General features: G+C 42.1%; 1 protein-coding gene across 2 annotated transcripts in view; it reads right to left on the minus strand.

The window, feature by feature from the left end:
- Positions 1–718: 718 nt before the first annotated feature.
- Positions 719–19,787, minus strand: part of ETNK1 (ethanolamine kinase 1) — a 40,391-nt gene continuing 21,322 nt past the window's right edge. Inside the window, exons 3-8 of one of the 2 annotated variants that reach the window (XM_056847782.1) lie at positions 17,918–18,058; positions 15,933–16,075; positions 8,765–8,848; positions 8,013–8,173; positions 3,080–3,153; positions 719–1,114 (exon numbers count right to left, since the gene is read on the minus strand). In XM_056847782.1, the coding sequence (XP_056703760.1) occupies positions 1,042–1,114; positions 3,080–3,153; positions 8,013–8,173; positions 8,765–8,848; positions 15,933–16,075; positions 17,918–18,058 (676 nt within the window). In that variant the 3' untranslated portion in view covers positions 719–1,041. Of the gene's footprint in view, positions 1,115–3,079; positions 3,154–8,012; positions 8,174–8,761; positions 8,849–15,932; positions 16,076–17,917; positions 18,059–19,787 lie in introns of both variants that reach the window. The other variant, XM_056847781.1, reaches the window with a different exon arrangement.

The following is a 19,787-nucleotide window of genomic DNA, read 5'->3' on the forward strand; positions in this document are numbered from 1 at the left end:
GATCTTTTAAGATTGAGACTTTGGGCTAACAATAGAAATATGAGTTTGCCGCCTTCCTGGCAAAGAAAATATGGACAGTGTTTACTAAATAAGTACTGCAAACTATAAAAGCAAAGGTATGAAAAGGTAGAAACCCAAGAAAAACTGATCATAAGCCTCTGGCACAGTTTTGCTCTCAAACTCTACAAGATTGCTCAACTGACAGTCCTGCTGGAATTTCTCACTGTCCCTTATAAACATGCCTGTTCCCTGGACTATATGCCAAAGCTTTCAATGAGTTCTGAACAATCCCGTAAGGTACGGAACACAATGACACCCTGGAATAGCGGTCATTTAAAGCTTACATTTGAAGTTAAAAGTTTCCTACAGATGGAAAAGCATGTACAAGAACTGAGCACAAGAGAGTATGCTTTCCCTAAATGAGCAGGTCTTTGCAACAGCTTGATTCGTATGTTAAGCAAGAGGGAATCTGAATTGTTTTTCACAGTACTCAGGTGGAGCTTGGAGAGGTAACATTGTGAAAATAGCTCCATCCCAGCCTCGCGGCTCTAGTCAGTCAGCATCAGCGACTTGCACTTCAAACCAAGCTGACCTATCCACGTAGACATCTTTGTTTGTTTGCAGTTTAAAAACATTTATACTGACCACGTTTCTCATAAGTTAATGTCACTACAATGTAAGATGTGAAATGTCCTCCATCACAGTTTCAAAGCCTATCCCTTGAAAAGAACTGGTGAAAAGCAGCAATGGAATGTTAAATTCATAATAAATAATGCACATATCACATTAAAAATTACGAGAAAGGATTAAATTTGCTCTCCCTATGTTTTTATAAACCTAATGTTTCTATTCCTTCTACAACAGCAGTAAGATCTTCATTTTAGGTTTAACATTAAAAGATTGTTTAGAGGCATCAATGAAAAGCAAAAACCACCATAGGAACATTACAAAACTAACAAATGTTTAGCTTTTTTCATTATCTGTACTCAGACAAAAAGACATAAGGAATCTTGTTCCGATAGATATAGGAGTTCTTAGTTGTTACTCAGGAAGTTTTAATGTCATGACTTCATTCTTCATTTTGAAGTACTGATTGAAGCGTACAATTGCGTACCTATTTGAAGAAATAAATTTTTTTAAGTCTTAACACTTTTATGACAAATTTAGCCCTTTTCCCTGTAACTGCTTTTTGCAGCTAACTGGGTTTTTAAAAAGCTTTTTCTGCCATCTAGTGGTAAGTTCATTTGTTGCACACATTACAAAAACGTCAGTTTCATTAAGTTGCAAGGAACAGATACGTAAAAAGGAAAAACTTTTAAAAGACAGATCAGCAGATAGGCTACACTGCATCAGCCTGGCTTCCCTTTCCTAAGACACTTCACCTAGTTAAAGGCAAAACTCGGTCAGGAAGTGCTGAACACACAAACACATGAAGCTGCCTTGTACTGAATCAGACCCTTGGTCCATCAAAGTCAGTATCACATGAATACATGAAGCTGCCTTATACTGAATTGGACCCAGTCCATCAGAGTCAGTATTGTCTACTCAGGCCGGCAGCAGCTCTCCAGGTTCTCAGGCAGAGGTCTTTCACACCACCTACTTGCCTAGCCCCTTTAACTGGAGATGCTGGAGATTGAACCGGGGACCTTCTACATGCCAAGCAGATGCTCTTCCACTGAGCCACAGTCCCTCCCCCATGGCTCTCTAGGTCTCAGGCAGAGGTCTTTCACACCACCTACTTGCCTAGCCCCTTGATTGAACCTGGGACCTTCTACATGCCAAGCAGATGCTCTTCCACTGAGCCACTGCCCCTCCCCATGCTTCTCCAGGGTCTCATCTACTCAGACTGGCAGCGGCTCTCCAGGGTCTCAGGCAGAGGTCTTTCACATCACCTACTTGCCTAGTCCCTTTACCTGGAGATGCCGGAGATTGAACCGGGGATTGAACCTGCATGCCAAGCAGAGACTCTACCACTGAGCCACTGCCCCTCCCCAAGGGGCTAACCAAGGGCGTTAACCAAGACAGCACTGTCAGATATTAATGATTCAAGCTTTAAATCAGTAATAAATCCAGAGACCGGGGCCATGGACAGACAAGATGGCTCTTTCCACAACCCTGAGAAAATCCCTGTTAGCAAAAAATAAAAATCTGAAATCTTGTAGAAAGGAAGAATTTTCCTTGGCCATCCGCTACCCTCCTGCACCCAAGTCCAGCAGCAGGGGCTCCCCTTCCTCACCTGTCTCCAGCACTACAACTTCAGAAGTGGTTTCAGCAGAGATGAGATGTTGGACGGTGGCTGAGACCCCTCACCACTAAAATGCTGCTGCCTCAGTAGTAGTTTCAGCAGGGGAGGCACAGCAGAGCCTGGCCATCCATCCTTCTCCTGGCCAATTTTTTTTGGGGGGGAGAGCAGAAGCTCCTGGTCTCCTCCACCCGCCTGAAGTATGTGTGTGTGTGTGGGGGGGGGGGGGTGACAGCAGAACCTGATTCCCCACATCCTACAACACCATCACCTCATCGGTGGGAGGATGGCTCCTCCTTCTCCTCCCTACTTGCTGGGAGGAACCAGGACAGGCAGGGATGGACAGCGTTAGGGAGTGCAGGGTCATCTGCATAAATATGCCTATTAGTACAATTTTATTTGTTAACTAAGTTATAATTATGCACGTTGTGATGTCGAAGAAGCAAAGTTTAGTTCTGATAGGAAAGTATTGCATATGCCTTTCAATTTTGCCCAGCGTTTCTGGTTGTGTCAACAAAAAAACCCTGAATCTATTTTTTCTTGAAACTTTTCATCCACAAGAAGAATGCGAACAATTCCAAACCTTGGTGCCTATATCAATGTTTTGGTTCTAGGAAAAGGTACTTCAATTAGCCAGGTAAATGGTAGGTAGCTAAATCAACTCACCTGACAGCTCTAGAAAAAATTTCAGAAACAAAAAGAAAATGAGTGCTTTAGGCAACAAATTCCTGCATTTTAGACTTGGTAGTGCAGCTGTCCATTGGTAGGTGTTTGCAAAATCAGTACTAGAACCAGACGTTCTTGGGCAGAAAAAAGATTCAAAGATGGTACACTTACCCTAAAAAATCAAATTCAATGGTGGAGTATTTTGCTTGAATCAGGGCCCATAATCCCCAGAAGAAGTGAGAGGCCTGCATTTAGGGGTAAAAAAGTGAAGGTTTGACAAAAGTTATTTAAGAATAAAGGTAACAGTACCAAAAAGTCTGGAATAAGAGCTGCATCCAGACTAAACTGGCAATTTCTACCACTGGAATACAGTATTACTGAGTAAATGCATTATTATTTGAAGTCACTCGTTTAAAATCCTGAGTCTATTTTACCCCTCATCCACTTTGCAAGGAAGGTTGTGGGCATATACTCCACATCAAAGGGAAGTTTAGGATGATATAACTTTAGTTGTTGCTAATGTGCTCAACACAAGTTTGGAACTTGCAATGTATCTATTTCGTGGCCACCCATGCTGCAAGTGACACAGATTATTTAGTTTTCCTAGGTACAACGTCAGACAAGAAAGGTGAATTGCTTCCTGAACTACTTATGTCACCGTAGCTTTTATTCTGTGGAATCTTAAATGTTGTGTATCTGGAAACCTTTCAAAGCAAAGCTGAACTAACGTCTTCCTCTTCTACAGAGAATGTGCTTCTGTGTTTAGTGCTTATGCTTAACACGGTTCCTGTTTCTCCTAATGTAATCTCCTACATAATGATGTTTAGTAAACACTGAAGATCTATTTCTGGCAGTTTGCTCATGTGTGGCCCGCAAACTGGATGGGCCAGCCCCAAACCTTTCACAAAATTCCATTCCCTGGAACACAAACATTGCAATTGTTAAGACAGTGCCGTAGCCAAATGGTGGACCAGTTTCCTAAACTAGATCCTCAAATATGCCAATTAAAATGAAGGAAATGGTTATATATAACCTGAAAGCTTCTTCAAACAAACTACTTCTATAGAGTCATGGCTTTTTTCTAAAACAGAGATGTACAGTCTCATCCCACACAGAAAAACCTCTAGAGTTTAATCAAGAACAGCCACTTTTGCTCACATAAACTTTAGGCCAAGCAGCCTGAAGAAAGGCGATGTATTGCCTAGGACAGGGGTCTCAAAACTGCGGCTCTTTGGCCCATTGAGTGCGGCTCTCCGAACTTGGTTCGGAGCCCCTGCTCTTGCGCCCATTCACGCCAGCAGCCGGGCTGCAGAGCCGGCACACCTGAGAGCGGGCGAGCAGGCGTGCTGTCTCTCCCCCCACCCCGCCGTGGAGAATGGCTGGGTCCCCCTTTCCCTTGCCCTCAATGGTTGGGAGGCTAAAGCCTCCCCTCCATTCTAGCCGCATGATTGCTGGGTGGGCAGCTCGGCGGTTCCTTCCCCCCCCGCCTATCAGCTGTTGGATGGGGTGGGCTTCCTTTGGTAGACCTGGCCTCCGGCTGAGTCCCATTGGGAGGCCATGTCTACGCACTGGCTTTCTTGGCGGTAGACCTGGACTCCGAGGAGGGGGAAAAGTCCCCCTTCAGAGGCCAGGTCTACCAATTGGCTTCTAAGAGCCTCCGGAGACCAGGTCTACTGCCAAGAAAGCCAATGGGTAGACCTGACCTCCCAATGGGACTCAGACGGAGGCCAGGTCTACCAATAGGCTTTTATGGAGGTAGACCAGGCCTCCAGACGAGTACTCCGGACGGGGAGGGGGAAATAGCAGGGACTTACAATTTAATTTTTATCAATAAATAAGATCACTATTAAGTATGATATCAAGTTTTATTCAGTGTACCTTTAGTTTAATTAAGACAAAACTTTAATTAAAGTTTATTAAGTTAATAAACAGTGTACCTACCTATATAGTTTAAGTTTAAGAAATTTGGCTCTCAAAAGAAATCTCAATCGTTGTACTGTTGATATTTGGCTCTTTTGACTAATGAGTTTGCCGACCCCTGGCCTAAGAAGATGTAGCTAGGCCAGGGGTCGCAAAAGCGCGGCTCCCAAGCCACCAGTGGCTCTTTGGGCCCGAGTGCGGCTCTTCCCATGTGCGGAAGCAGCGCCCTATGCCGGCCGAAGCAGCGGGAGGGTCTCCGAGAGAGGAAGGAGTGGCCCTTCTTCCTTCTCGCCCCAGCGCCGTCCCCACCTCCCACCATTGCGGCGGCGGCCGGAGAACGACAAGAGCCCCTCAGCTGCCACCCCCACCCCCGTCTTTTCTTGCTGCCCGGCTGCGCGCCTTGGTTTGGCAGAGAGGGGGCTCCTCCCTCCCTTCCACCGTGAGGAGTGAGGCGTGGCTGTCCAGTCCTCGTTTCGGCTGCCGCCGCCTTCCCTCCTCTGTCTCTATGGGCGACCGGAGCTGGGCAACCTCTCACCCCCCCACCTCCTGCTCCTCCTGTTGGCTCCGCCTGGCCCCGGGCGGGGAAGGTGACGATGCTTCCTGGCCAGGACCGAGCTTGCTTTGCCCTCCCCGCGCCTCAGACTGAGAGTTTGGAGCCGGTCCGACGCATCGCCTTCCCGCCCCCCACGCAGGCCGCGTCTTGCCTGGCCGGGATCTTGCGGGGGAACTTCCAGGGCGGGGGGCGGATTTCGCGCCTTAATCACCGGCCCACTTGGAAGAGGTAAACTCTCCTCCTCACCGCCTTCCTCCTTCTCGTCCCCCTCAGGCGGCTCCCAAAAGTCCAGCTCCAGGCTGCCTTTCTTCCCCAGTTCCTTCCTTCTCTTTCCTTTCCCAGTTCCTTCCTTTCTTTCTGTCCCTCCCCCACTCTTCCTTCCTTCCATCCTTCCTCCCTTTCATCCCCAGTTCCTTCCTTCTCTTTCCTTTCCCCCTCCCTTCCTTTCTTTCTCTGTCCCTCCCCCCACTCTTCCTTCCTTCCATCCTTCCTCCCTTTCATCCTTTCTTCCCCAGTTCCTTCCTTCTCTTTCCTTTCCCCCTTCCTTCCTGTTTCTTTCTCTCTGTCCCTCCCCCTACTCTTCCTTCCTTCCATCCTTCCTCCCTTTCATCCTTTCTTCCCCAGTTCCTTCCTTCTCTTTCCTTTCCCAGTTCCTTCCTTCCTTTCTTTCCCTCCCCCACTCTTCCTTCCTCCCTTTCACCCTTTCTTCCCTAGTTTCTTCCTTCTCTTTCCTTTCCCAGTTCCTTCCTTACTTTCTCTCTGTCCCTCCCCCCACTCCTCCTTCCTTCCTTCCATCCTTCCTCCCTTTCATCCTTTCTTCCCCAGTTCCTTCCTTCTCTTTCCTTTCCCCCTTCCTTCCTTTCTTTCTGTCCCTCCCCCACTCTTCCTTCCATCCTTCCTCCCTTTCATCCTTTCTTCCCCAGTTCCTTCCTTCTCTTTCCTTTCCCAGTTCCTTCCTTCCTTCCTCTTTCTTTCTCCATCCCCCCTTTCTTTCTTCCTTCTTTCCTTTCACAGTTCCTTCCTTCCTTTCTCCATTCCTCCCCCCTCCCTTCCACTACTAGAGTTTGCTGTTCTTTCCCTTTTCGGTTCTACATATTCATGCAAACAATCTTTTTCAAGCATGAACTTTATCAAGAGTAAATTGAGAAGTCTTATTGATGAGAACCTGAGTCATGCCTAAAATTAAAAACAACAACATACAAACCTGATTTACCCAAACTTTCCAAGGAGATGCAAGGCCATTGTTCACATTAAGTGTTTGTCAGTCATTGTCATGATTTAATTTTATGGATATCTTACTTACAATTTAATTTTTATCAATAAATAAGATTATTAAGTATGATATCAAGTTTTATTCAGTGTACCTATAGTTTAATTAAGACTTAAAACTTTATTAAAGTTTATTAAGTTAATAAACAGTGTACCTACCTATATAGTTTAAGTTTAAGAAATTTGGCTCTCAAAAGAAATCTCAATGGTTATACTGTTGATATTTGGCTCTCTTGACTAATGAGTTTGCCGACCACTGAGCTAGGCTGTATTCAGATATGAGACACAAATCCAACTTAGTCTACCAAACGAGTGTAAGAGAACATGTTTGGTTGTATGAGAGCCCATGTCTCTTACCACACACCCCTGCTCTCTTTTTCCTTGCCCCATTTCGCTAGATTCTCTAACCTTGTTTTCTATCAGGAAGAAAATATAAGCTTGGGAAGGAAAACATAAACTGGTTATTCATTCACTTGCTCTCCCTCCCCGAGAAATCAGGAGAGAAGGTATGGCAAAAGGTGGGTTGTGAATTGCCTTTGACAGTAAACCTGTTGTCTGCAGAGCAATTTCTACCGGATGTATTGGCTGTAACTGCCCCCTGCTCAAGTCATCACCAGCAGAAGGCCTGTCCAGGGAGGAGTACCATCAATCATTTAATGCAGCTGGAGAAGCTAGACTGCTCCTTTGCTTCTGTCTATACACAGGAGACTAAGAGGACCAGTGGCACTGAATACAGTGATTTCTGCATTCACATAACAAACCAGGGCCGGATTAAGACCTTTAGAGGCCCTAAGCACTTAAAAGATTTTGGTGCCCCCATATATATGTAATTCAAAATATAAACAATAATAAGCTATCAAATAAATTTTATTTTTCGTAATGAAACCAAACTTACAGTAAGATGGAAATTAATGTCTATTTTTGTACAATTCCACTTTATTTATATTTGAAAAAGTTTTCTCCTACTGGCGAAATACTATTGTGGACCCTGGCTTGCAGTTTTGCACCATATGGTTGATGGTAAATCCGGCCATGGAAAATTTCTGTGGTGCCTCCCTTCCTTTGATGCCCAAAGCACATGCTTATTTTGCTTTAATGGTTAATCCAGCCCTGCAACAAACCAATTAACAAACCAGGTTTAACCCATGGTTCAGAATCTTAGCCTCTACAATCACGCCTCTGTTTGTTGGGCCACCCACATTCAGATACCACACTAACTTAGTTAAATCAAAGTTGCATTCTATGAGCACGGCTTTACTTGGCATGGTCAGGATCCAATCCCAGATCCTTTTAAAGAACTTTTAAAGATCATGCTTAAAGAACCAACTTGAGGCGCACACGCCAAGAGCATTCTGAACCTACCAGTGCAAACTGGTTGACTTGAACATACAGCACCTCCACCTCTTTCTCAGTGACATCGGTTCCAAACCCTTTATACTCCTTGTAGGCTTCCAGGTAAGCTCTCAGCCACTGCTCCTGCAGTTCCCTGCTTGGGTAGAGGCTATAGTCTACCTCACTCACTCCTAAAAAAGAAAGCATTCATTACGAGAAAGCTCAACGTTCCAGCAAGTGAGCACTCAGGTGACAAACCAAAGTGGGTAACGTATAGAAAAAAATGCACAAATCTTTTAATATCCTCATATCCAACAGGCTCAGACACCTACTACTTCCAATAGTGTGTATATGTGCAGTTTCCGTGTCACACATTATTGTTTAGCTGAAGTTTCACCTTCTTCCTCTTATAACATTTATCAATACATTTTGGAAGAATATAGGATACATATGGAAACACGTGAAAACAGGGATGAAATACAAAAATGTTACAACGAAGGACAATTCCTCCCCTCTGTGAGATCACAATGGGTCCTTCGACTCGTGCTCTAACCCCTCCACCTAGGGTTGCCAACTTCCAGGTAGAGTTCTCCCAAAATTACAACTGATTTCCAGACTACAGAGATCGGCTTTTCTGGAGCTCCCCTTCCTCAGATTCCACCCCACATATCCAGGAATTTCCTAACCCAGAGCTGGCAACCCTAGGTCAGCCCAATACGGACCTCAGTCTTCTTAACCGAGAGCTTTAGATGAGACTTACATAAGGAAACCATGTTAACTACCTGCAAATTCATTGAAGTGATTTCCAATGTCGTAAGCCAAGTAATTGTATCCAGAATACTCATAGTCAATGAACTGAACATCACCTACATGAGACACAAAAAATAAAAAGTGTAAGAGAAGTATAGGAGAAGCAAATGCCCCACATCTTTAGTGTGCCTTTCCAGTGTTCCAGCTTTTTGTGCTTATTTGCATGCACTTAAGACATTCCAAGCTAAAGAGTGTTTTTTTAAAAAACGAGCTTCTTTAATTAATAATGGTATAAGCTCTTATACATGTTCAATTTATAGAGCTTAAGATCGCTAAGCATCCAACTGTATCTTTGTACCACAGGGGGGCAGCAGTTGTCTTAATTCTCATTAAGACTGGAGTTGACACATTTTAAATATGATCAGCCTAGCATTCCTACGGGTAAGGTTTGTTTTTATAAACGCAGTAGCAGCGGTTTTGCATGAGGGAATGGATGCACTATATATTTTTCTGTAGCCATTTCTTCCTTCACAAGGAATCGACTCAGTAAAAGGGTTTATCTTGGCTTATGCTGTGGCATACACCCATTCCCCCAGACAAAAAAGTATTCTCATACCAAAAACACTGTGTAGAGCATGATGTGTATGTACTCTACAGTGAGCATGCAATATTCCTATTAGTCTTTCCTCAAATGTTTATGTTCTCCAGATTTTGACTAAAAATCTGAAGTACAATGCCATTACGATAGTTTAAAAGTAATACTGGAATTGCTACGTTTATCAAAAGTTTGACCTCAAAGCTTCTGCGTTTGTAGACTTGAGTAGAAGCATGAGTTTGATGACTGATTAGTGAAACATCATCGTTTTGATTGATTCAGTGTGAGCTTCAGAATTAAGTGTCCCAATGCAAGTATATATTGCCAGGACCCATAGGGAGTGTGTCCATACCACATAATTTAAAAGGCGTTTAAACAGACATTTATTTCTATAAGGAACCCTGGCAATTATAATGGGGGGTGGGCATGTTAGAGAATTTTTCAGTATTGCCACCAAGCTACAGCTTTCCGGGACACCCGGGGGGGGGGGAGAAGGATCGTTGTTTGGGTTTTATACACCAGTTTTAAAAGGTAGCAATGATATCCCTTCTAAACCTTTAGAAGGCATTTAAAATGATGGAAATTTAAAATTCCTCAAAGGTTCCTCGGCAAGGATCTTATGACAAGCTAGAGATTAATTTACACCCTACAGGCAAATAATGAAATTAGTTCTCGCAGCCATTAAAAGGATGGCAGTTCACCATTTCCTAACCCAATTATCTTCTAAGATCATTTTATAAAGACGTAATCGGTTAAAAAAAATCACAGCCTAACTTGGATTAATAGAGCTAACTTTAAGAGAAGGCCATTCATATGGCCCTTTTATCCAAACGTTTGGTCTTTTAAGCAGATAAAGCGATGGCAGGTGAAAGTTTTGCTGGTACCGAGCATAAGACAGATATTTAACATAAACATAACTTCTGCACCCAAGTTCTACCTTGGGATACAAATGTGCAGCGCCATTAATCACCACTAAGCAACCCTTTGCTTTTATTCAAATGCTAATTTCCAGTTACAATTAACAGTATTACAAAATTTTTAAAAAAATGAAGCTAAGATACAGATGAGGCTGTTACCAGGCTCCGTGCTCTCCTAGGGGGAGGTGCATGCGAACAAGTGATGCGATAAACCTCCAGTCAGTGCCTTTAAGTAGCACGGTGCACGCCGCCAGTTGGCAGCAACAATGGCATACCTAATCTGTAGCAGATGAAGAAAATTTGGCAAACTCATATTTGATAAGACGACACAAAACTTTAAAGAGAAAAGTTCTGCATTTCACTGGTCTTCCTCTTCCAGACTAACATTACAGTGGAACTCAGCCTTAAATTTAAGTTTTGCAAGAAATACCAGGGTTCAAGATGCACCGCTCCCTTTGATTTTGTACCTCAATGAAAAATATAAATTTTTGTTTGTTGTAACATTCTTCAGTTACTTCTATTTGCACCAAGGAGAATTCCCTTATGAAACTCACTGACAAAGATTAGTTCAGGAAGGGGAGCCACTTTTTACACACAAAGCTACATTTTTAGTCTTTAGGGGGATGGATTTGCCATGCTGCCTTACTCCAAATCTAGTTTTTAGCTCTGTGGAAAACATGCTTAAAAATAACAGAATGCCTAAAATTGTCAGGAATCTCTACTGAACAGTGACTTGACATCAACTCAGCTGCTCTATCGCAATTGTTGCTTTTAAGTGATGAGAAATTAGTTAGGAAGAAAAAGCAGGGCCAAGGCAGGAGAGGGGAATCCAGAAGAGAGACAAGGTACAAGAGACATAAAAACATATGCAGGTTTGCAGCGAATGCAAAGGCTACAGAAATATGCTGTTATTCTGGAAGAAGTCAATCTGAACACAAGAGCCATCCAGGTATTTACAGTTACCTCTTAAAAGTCTAATATTGACAACTTAGTGGGAGATACACCAGAGCTACTTGTTAAGCTGGGTTTTTTTTTTTTTAGTAATTATACATAACAATTATGTATTACATAAGGCACTGCTGCTTAATTTAATATCCGAAATGGTGGTAGTTTGCATTAGTAAAAGCAGCGAGAGGAACTTTCTACTGGCAGTGTGAATGCCTGGCTCCCCTCAGGTTTTTATATTCCATTAAGAAGTGTCAAATTTCTGATCAAAAATTTAGATGAATGCATTTTCAAGAATTCTTGACTGATGTTAACGATGTGTGTATAAAATGAAATCATGCCAAATGGAAAGGAAGACATTTGAAAATAATACAGTTGGGTGTCAGAATATGACATTCTGAAACCCTTGTTTTACAGAACTGTTATAACAGAATAATGCATTGTTTTTAGACATTATAGCTCTCTATTCCTTAGAGAACAGGAAAAGAATGCTTGCTTTGACAAAGTTTGGGATGTTTAATAAACATTTCAGAATTCATACCACAGTATAATTCATGAGGAAGAAAACTAGCTCTATAGAAAAGCAGCTTTTATGGTACTTATTCAAGGTATTCTTAAGTTAACCATTATAATCTATGATGAACAGTTTTAATACTTGTCCCATACAGAAAGACTAGACAATGGCCCGAATCACTGAAAATAGTCAATTAGCACAGTATGTTATTTAACCAAGGGCACAAGTAACAGTGATTGGACAAGAGGAATACACAAAGGTTGAAAGAACTGCTAATCAGCAGCTTAGCTACACATTTTAACCAAGCCAATGACTAATTATAGAAATGCAGATAAAAGGGTTCATGATATACAAAGTGACCTCCCCCAGGCATGTTATAGTGACATGTAGTCTAAGTTATTAAACCAAGAAACCTACCACAAACTAATAAAGAGGTGCAACTGCAGGTGTTCTAAGTTATCTATGAACTCTTCTTGGTTTTTAACTTGACTGAAAAAATGTAAACATTTTCAGAGAATGAGATGCTAAAAAAGATAATCAATATAGATTCCCCTCCTCCCAAGAATTCTGACAGCTGGAATCTGGCCAGAGGGACAAGAGATGCTTTTCTTACAACTTCACTCCAACATACAATAGAAAGCTATAATCAAACTTCTTTCGGCTCTTTCAAAGCACATAGAAACTATTTATCACAGGTGGAAGCAAAATACCTAAATGCTTTTTTCCCCCCCAAAGCTTTTAAGAGGAAAAATGATAATCCTATTATGAGAAGACAAGAGTCACTGGAAAAGACAATCTTACTAGGAAAAGTTGAGGGCAGCAGGAAAAGAGGAAGACCCAACAAGAGATGGATTGACTCAATAAAGAAAGCCACAGCCTTCAATTTGCAAGATCTAAGCAAGGCTGTCAAAGATAGGACATTTTGGAGGACACTGATTCATAAGGTCGCTATGAGTAAGAGGCAACTTGACGGCACTTAACACTCACACACATTATGCTTCATTTCTGTTGAAGTTCATGGGGACAAAGTATGTGATGTCTGGAAACCAAAGCTTCAAAGCAAAGATATGAATAGAGAAACTGGCAAGAACAAGCATATTAAGCAGCCAAAGAAAGTGGACATAAGGAATGTAGCCAATCATTTAAGAAACTGAGGGGGGGATGCTATTGTGAATACCACAACTAAGACACTAACATTTAAGAAATTTAATCCTCAGTATGACAGTATTAAATTGTATATTCTTTAAGAAAGAATAATATTTCAAAGTAAAAAAAGAAAGGAGACCATTTAGATAAAATCACTGGCATCCCTAGCAAAGCACCTGAAGCCCAGTTTTAAGAGACCTAGGCAAAGACAGCTCTTCTTTAATAAAGCTATTGTAGAGAATTATCATCTGCTAAACTGCTGCAGCAAAAGAAAACAGGAGCCTTGTAGAACCTTGACAAATTTCACTGTAGCATAAGCTTACATGGACTAGAGCCGGCTTCTTCAGAGACATCCTATAGTTCATGAAAGCTTATGCTGGAATAAAAATGTTAGTCTTGAAGGTGACCGACTCCTGCCTATTTTAGCAGATGAAACAATAGGAGGGGATGTCAGATTGCAAAACACTTAACTTCTGAACAACATACAATTCAAATAAAATAGACAAAGTGGCATATTAACTGATGTCACGGTTTCCAAGACAGATGATTTCCAAGACAGATGATTTGAAGAACATGTTTTTATTTGTTAATGGGGGGGGGGGAATCTAGAGAGCAAAGTGCATCTTTAAATTGTTCTTTGTTCTTATTCAAGCACTTGCAAAACATTTAACACACCAGTTGTATTTTAACTGTATTCTTTAAAAACTTGTATTCAATTGATTGGCCAACTTTTTTTTAAAGTTAAAGCTGAGTTTCCACTGCAAAAATATATGATTCCTCTAAATGCACCACTGTCATAAACACTGCTGCCCAGCACAAGACAATACACAGCTTCAGTATTTTACAAATGGCTTAGTTAGTTCACGATTAAAGCAATGCTTGAGAAATCAGCATTACAGAAGACTTAAAGCACGGTGAAGGCTAATTTACATGATCATGTGAAGAAGCAGTTATTACATTATAGGTCTGAGATTGATTTATTTAACTGCATGGCAAACATGATCACATGAAATCTGCCCGCACTGTGTATGTGTTGTGCTGCAGCATTCAAATACTTCACCTTTAATTGACACATTCTAGCTACTACATACACTTCATATTTCCCCCCCACACACTTTAAAAGTTGCAAGCAATGTTCCATATCGAGAATTGTCCCTCTCCCCCTCCCTGTTCCCAAGCACTAAACACTCACACACTGGCTTTTGTAGAAATGCTCTTAAATGATGCACTGCTCTCACTGATTTATCCTCCACTCTGTTTACAAAAGAAAATGACAGCATATTTGTTTGAAAAGTGGGAATGTCAAGCCTACCAATTCTGACACTGTTCAATTCTGAACTGCCGTCTTGGGCATGTAGTCAGAATGGGGCCCATTATCAGAAGAGTCTGTGTCACTTTCCTCAGATCTCACAAAACTGTTTTTTCAAAAAAAATCAGTAAGTTTACACATCTCCATCTGGTTATATTGTGTGCATGGCAATCACATTTAAGAAGTGTAATCTAAATAGATTCTGGAAAGGTAATCTTTGACTACAGTGGGTCAAAGTACCCTTGCAAGTAGTAGACATGGCAGATGGAACTACGGGGTATCAAATTCTGGCCAGGGTGCTTTGGACATGACAGCATTGGGGGCCCTTTAACAAAAGAGTTTGGAAGTCATTCATTAGATCACTTTTCAACTTTGACATGTCTGAACTGAGAACTGTGCAAAACACACAATTCTTTGGTGTGCATACGAGGTAAGTTGTTTTTGCACAACCTGTTTATACTGAATAAATCAGAATGAATAAGCACGCAAGAGAAGGTAACAGGACTAGGGCTAGCAAAATCTCAGCACCTTGAAATTTATTTCTCACATCTAGGAATTTGAAGTGCTTTATCAGCAGTAGGAAGCCGCTGCAGAGAAAGCAAAGATACTGCAGCTGAATGAGATGTTTCCTCACAATATTTTCTTTCAATCACAGCCAATATATGTTCACACTTCTGATAAAGCAAGCATCAAATGCAAGGTGCTAGAGATTTTTTTGAAAATGTTTTACACAGATCATACATTCTTCCCTCGCTTCATTACGAGCATCCAAGTTTGATTCCACTCCAACATAAACCCGGCACAGAAGCACATGAGACTTCTCTCCAAACCATAATTTGCAAATTGGATCCCAGACCCGGAATGCACATTTTCTCCCCTCCTTCCCCAGAGTGATATTCCCCCCCTCCTTCACAGTATTATCTATGTTAAAAGTTGACTGACCAGCATAATAAGTAATACAACCCATGCTTCTTCAACCATAACTGCAATCATTGATTTATGGGGGACCCATGATTTGCACTGGTTAATACTGAACAGTGATAAAGGCCAAAAAGAGACAATTGCCCCAGAGAGGGGAGAAAATATATACTCTCAAGGCTGGCTAATGTGTTGTTTAGTAACCAAACCTAAAACTCAAAGGTTACAGATATCTACATTTTAAATAATGTGCAGATCATTCAGTTCTCAGAACACAGGCATTCTTTTCAAAACTTGAAATACTGTTGAAACTCTGATGCAATGGACATAAATCTAATTAGCCAGTTTCCAGAATCCTTCCTACCTCAAATATATTAACAAACAAAGCCTTAAAGATACCTATGTACCTCATCAGCAGGATATAAACAGAGCCTTAGAAAGTATCTTTCCAGATACTTCACCATGCAGAATTCCTCCGTGGCATCAACATATCTGACAAATCAGAATAATACACAGGTAATACACAGTAACCTGGAGACATTTGCTCCTAAGGCTGTCGCAGACAGTAAGTTTATACCAACGACAATGAAGACAATTTCTGCTACCAGTACAATGGAATAATAATTGCTATTATGATCTTTTTAAAACATATTAGCAGCTATAGCTGACAATATTATTTAGACAGTATTTCTACAAGGTAACTATTATGGCACTGAATGTGTCTCAAACAAATTGTAATAAAGTATGTTTAGGCAGGTTATTTTTTTAAAGCACTGTTGTAATTATCTAAACAAATTATTGTTACATATCAGGCAATATGTAATAAAGAGTACTTACAGCTGTATTCAATACCTACCTTGTTTTTGATTGTAGATTATATTTTTACACAACAGATCATTGTGACAAAGTACCACTGGTGAGCCCAGGTTGGACAGTCTTTCCTTCATCCATGTCATTTCCTCCTGAAGGATCTGAGGATTTGGGATATCTCTTAGAAACCTTTGGGGGTTGAAAAGAGAAAATATTGATCATAACACTGTCAAGAAACTGCAATACCACCTTGCAATTTCTTGTGAGAGTTATTTTCCGGCCTTGTTACTAGGCCTTAAAAAGGGTTGTAAATTCTGGAATTTAAGGAATTGTTAAGAAGTAGCTACTCCTCCCAGAAAAAAGCACAGCTGGGAGCAATGCTATTGCTCCCTTCAGGCTTCAAGGCCGTGGTGTAACGAGAATACCCGACACGGGTTATTTCATCAATATCACCTGAAAAAAGGGAGTAACGGGCGAACGGCCATCGCCCATTATCATCCACTTTAGGAGGGCGGAGGTAGATCTTACCTTATGATCAAGATCACCTGGCAATAATCCATGCGGAGTAGGGATTGGGGGAAGGGCCCACTCGTCCCTAGCTGGCAAAGGAACATAAGATTACCCAAAGGGGGTTGCCAGAGAGATGTACTCTTTTGCCTCATTAGAAGCAATCCTGACGACAACTCCAGGTGGACCCGTGTGAGAATCCAGGGAAGGGTAACTCCTGTGTATTTCCAGAAGTCCTTGCTTTTTGCTTTGAACCTTTGGTTGAATGTAGTTTTGTTATTTTCTAAATGCTCCAACTTTTAAGGTTATGTTTTGAACTATGTGCTGAGTTATGAATAAACTCCTTTAAAGTATAAGGTGACTGGCTCCTTAAACTCTGTCAGTTCTAAGCTGTTTCTAGTGGCTTTCTGCTTAGGCTACACACTACCAAAGTTATATATATATTGTCACCCAGCCTGCAAGGGTCCTACTCTGCAGCCTTGGCGTGTGGTTGCTGAGGCAACATGGGAAAGGTGTCCCTAACAGGGACTGGCGGCAGCACTACCTAAGGGAAGCTGAGTGGTCTCAGCTCCCTTTGATTGTTTGAACCTATAGGATTGCCTATATATTAGTGTGAAGCAGGGGGGTAAAAATAACACCTCTGCCCGAGTTAAGCTTTTCCTGTCAGTTCTTCTCCTATAACCAAGGAGGGCAGGGTGTTGTTGGACGAGTAACGACAGCAAGAATAACTCCCCCTCCTTGACAAACACTACTGTGGAAGCCATTTTCAAAAGGTTATACAGGAACAGACTGTCTCAGTGCACTCCTTAGCTTTCGGCATGCGGAGACGAGGCACCGCTGTGGCGCTTCCTAACCTGTTTCCCCAGTGCCGAAAACTCGAAAAAAGCCTTTTAAAGGCTTTTAAAATTTTAAATGGGGCTTTTTGCCCCATAGAGAACAGCAAGTCTGCTAAAAAGCAGGCGCAGCACCGCCATTCTCGCCACCGGTGTGCTGGGCTGAAAGGGGACAAGGCCTAAAGGCAGCTCCTCCCCCAGGAATGCCCCCTGGGATGCCAGAACGCTGCCCGGAATGCCGTCACGGGACTTTATGCCGGCAGGACGCCGGCAGAAGGCCCCGTCGGCGTCCCAGGGTAGCGCTGCTGTGGCAGTGCTGGGAAACCAGCATCCAGGCCTCCCCACCAGTGTTGGGGCCACTTATGGCAGTGTAAGTAGCCCAGACGCCGGGGTGGAGGGCTCCAACGCTGGCACAGCCCCTTCCTGGCCTTCTGAGGACTTTTGTCCTCAGAAGTTAGGAATGCGCTGCCTGCTTCCTTATCACACATGTAATATTCAATAAGCTTTCAAACACTGTAAGAAAGCTTGGCAAGTTACGTGAAATTTCCGACCAATACTTTTGCTTAGGATTTAACTACAGACCTACATTTCCAAGTTGAACATGGATAATGAAAACTAGTCGATGGCAGGTTTTGTCCACATTCATTAACAAGCTGCACAATAAGATTCAGAAAATAATTTAAACACTTACCTTTTGTGCAGTTCCTCATCTGCAAATTCCTTTGGTATGAGAGAGAAGTATTTCCCCATCTTCAGCCATAAGTTAGACTTGGGAATCCATCCATTGTGAGCATGAATAGCATGTATTTTAGCAAGCTGCCTGGCTATAAGCCTGCAAGAAATTGAAGTTTTATATAAAACAAAGTTTCATTGTAAGAATGGTATACAAGTAGCTCGGCTCTGACCAGTCTCCACTTAGGAACCTAGAAGGTTGAGCCACAATAATTAAAATAATAAATATATTTTTATTATGAAATGCACTTGCATTTTAAAAGAGTTCAAAATTTAAGCCTCAGAAGGTAAATACATATAAGGAATCAAATAAGACAGCTAAATTGGATGCACTACAAAAACCACCAGGACCATACACATTTTGACCCATGGGGCCTTCTTCAGTGGTCACAATACAATGTATACACAAGTCTACAATTAACCAGTAACACAATTTTTGTAACAGTCAATGCAGGTTGCACATGAACCAATTCATTACTGGGGCTCAATACAATTCAATACAGACAAATATTAAATCAGGCCTGAACTTGTCCTGGAGCTCCCATCAATCATGTGACTAAACGTGATGCAGCCACGCTGCTACTGGCTGTGCAACTCCCAACGTGTGTTCGTGTATCAATTGTAACCAGCTCCCATTTTTGTTTGTTTCAGTCTCCACTTAGAACATTTGAGAGGTCTATTACTAGCATTCTACAAGGCAGGCAAAGAAAGCAAAGTATTGCCATCACCAGTGTGGACAAAATCAATAGTTTTTAAAAAAATTGTTTTAATCTGGTTTTTTAATTTAAATTGGATATTTTTAATAAAATGCTTTTTGAGGGGAAAATATATCTAAAGGTAATAGAAAAGAGCAAGAGTCCAGTCGCAGCTTAAAGAGTAACAAAATTTCTGGTAGGGTATGAGCTTTCGTGAGTCACAGCTCACTTCTTCAGATACCTAGCTGTGACTCACGAAAAATCAAACCCGGTCAGAAATCTCCAGCCAATGTGGTGTAGTGGTTAAGAGCATTGATTTGGAGCAGTGGACTCTAATCTGAAGAACCGGGTTTGATTCCCCACTCCTCCGCATGAGCGGAGGACGCTAATCTAACCTGGTCAACTGGGTTGGTTTCCCCACTCCTACACATGAAGTCAGCCGGGTGACCTTGGGTTAGTCACAGCTCTCTTAAGGGGAAGGGAAGTTGATTGTAAGCTGGTTTGATTCTTCCTTAAGTGGTAGAGAAAGTTGACATATAAAAACCAACTCTTCTTCAATAATCAATCAGAAGCCATGCTCAGCAAAAACCCTACCTGGCCCCACCCACTTTTTAAAAACACTAACAGTGCATTCCTAAGGAGAGTTACTCCAGTCTAAACCCATTCATTTCATTGGGCTTAGACTGGAGTAACTCACCTTAGGAATGCACTGTAAGTCACTAATTTATCCTCCACTCTGTTTAGCCCAAGGTCACCCAGCTGGCTTCATGTGGAAAAGTGGGGAAACAAATCCAATTCACCAGATTAGCATCCAGCGCTCATGTGGAGGAGTGGGGAATCAAACCCGGTTCTCCAGATCAGAGTCCACTGCTCCAAACCACCGCTCTTAACCACTACACCACGCTGATAAGAAATGTACTCAAATGGGAGATGATCAGCGCCTGAGCAGCGTTCTAGTCAAGGGACACAGACAAAGGGCTCATGCCTTCCCTCCCCCCCCAAGCCGTTTATTTGTCCACATAAAACTATGCTGCCTCTGAACATGGGACATCATTTACCAAGATGCACCTCGGAATCTGCAAGGTGACAGGTAGTATGGCTGGACACCAATCTAAACTCCTTGGAGAAAAAGGG

Source organism: Euleptes europaea, chromosome 3, assembly GCF_029931775.1.
Source record: "Euleptes europaea isolate rEulEur1 chromosome 3, rEulEur1.hap1, whole genome shotgun sequence".
In the NCBI taxonomy this organism is placed as follows: Eukaryota; Metazoa; Chordata; class Lepidosauria; order Squamata; family Sphaerodactylidae; genus Euleptes; species Euleptes europaea.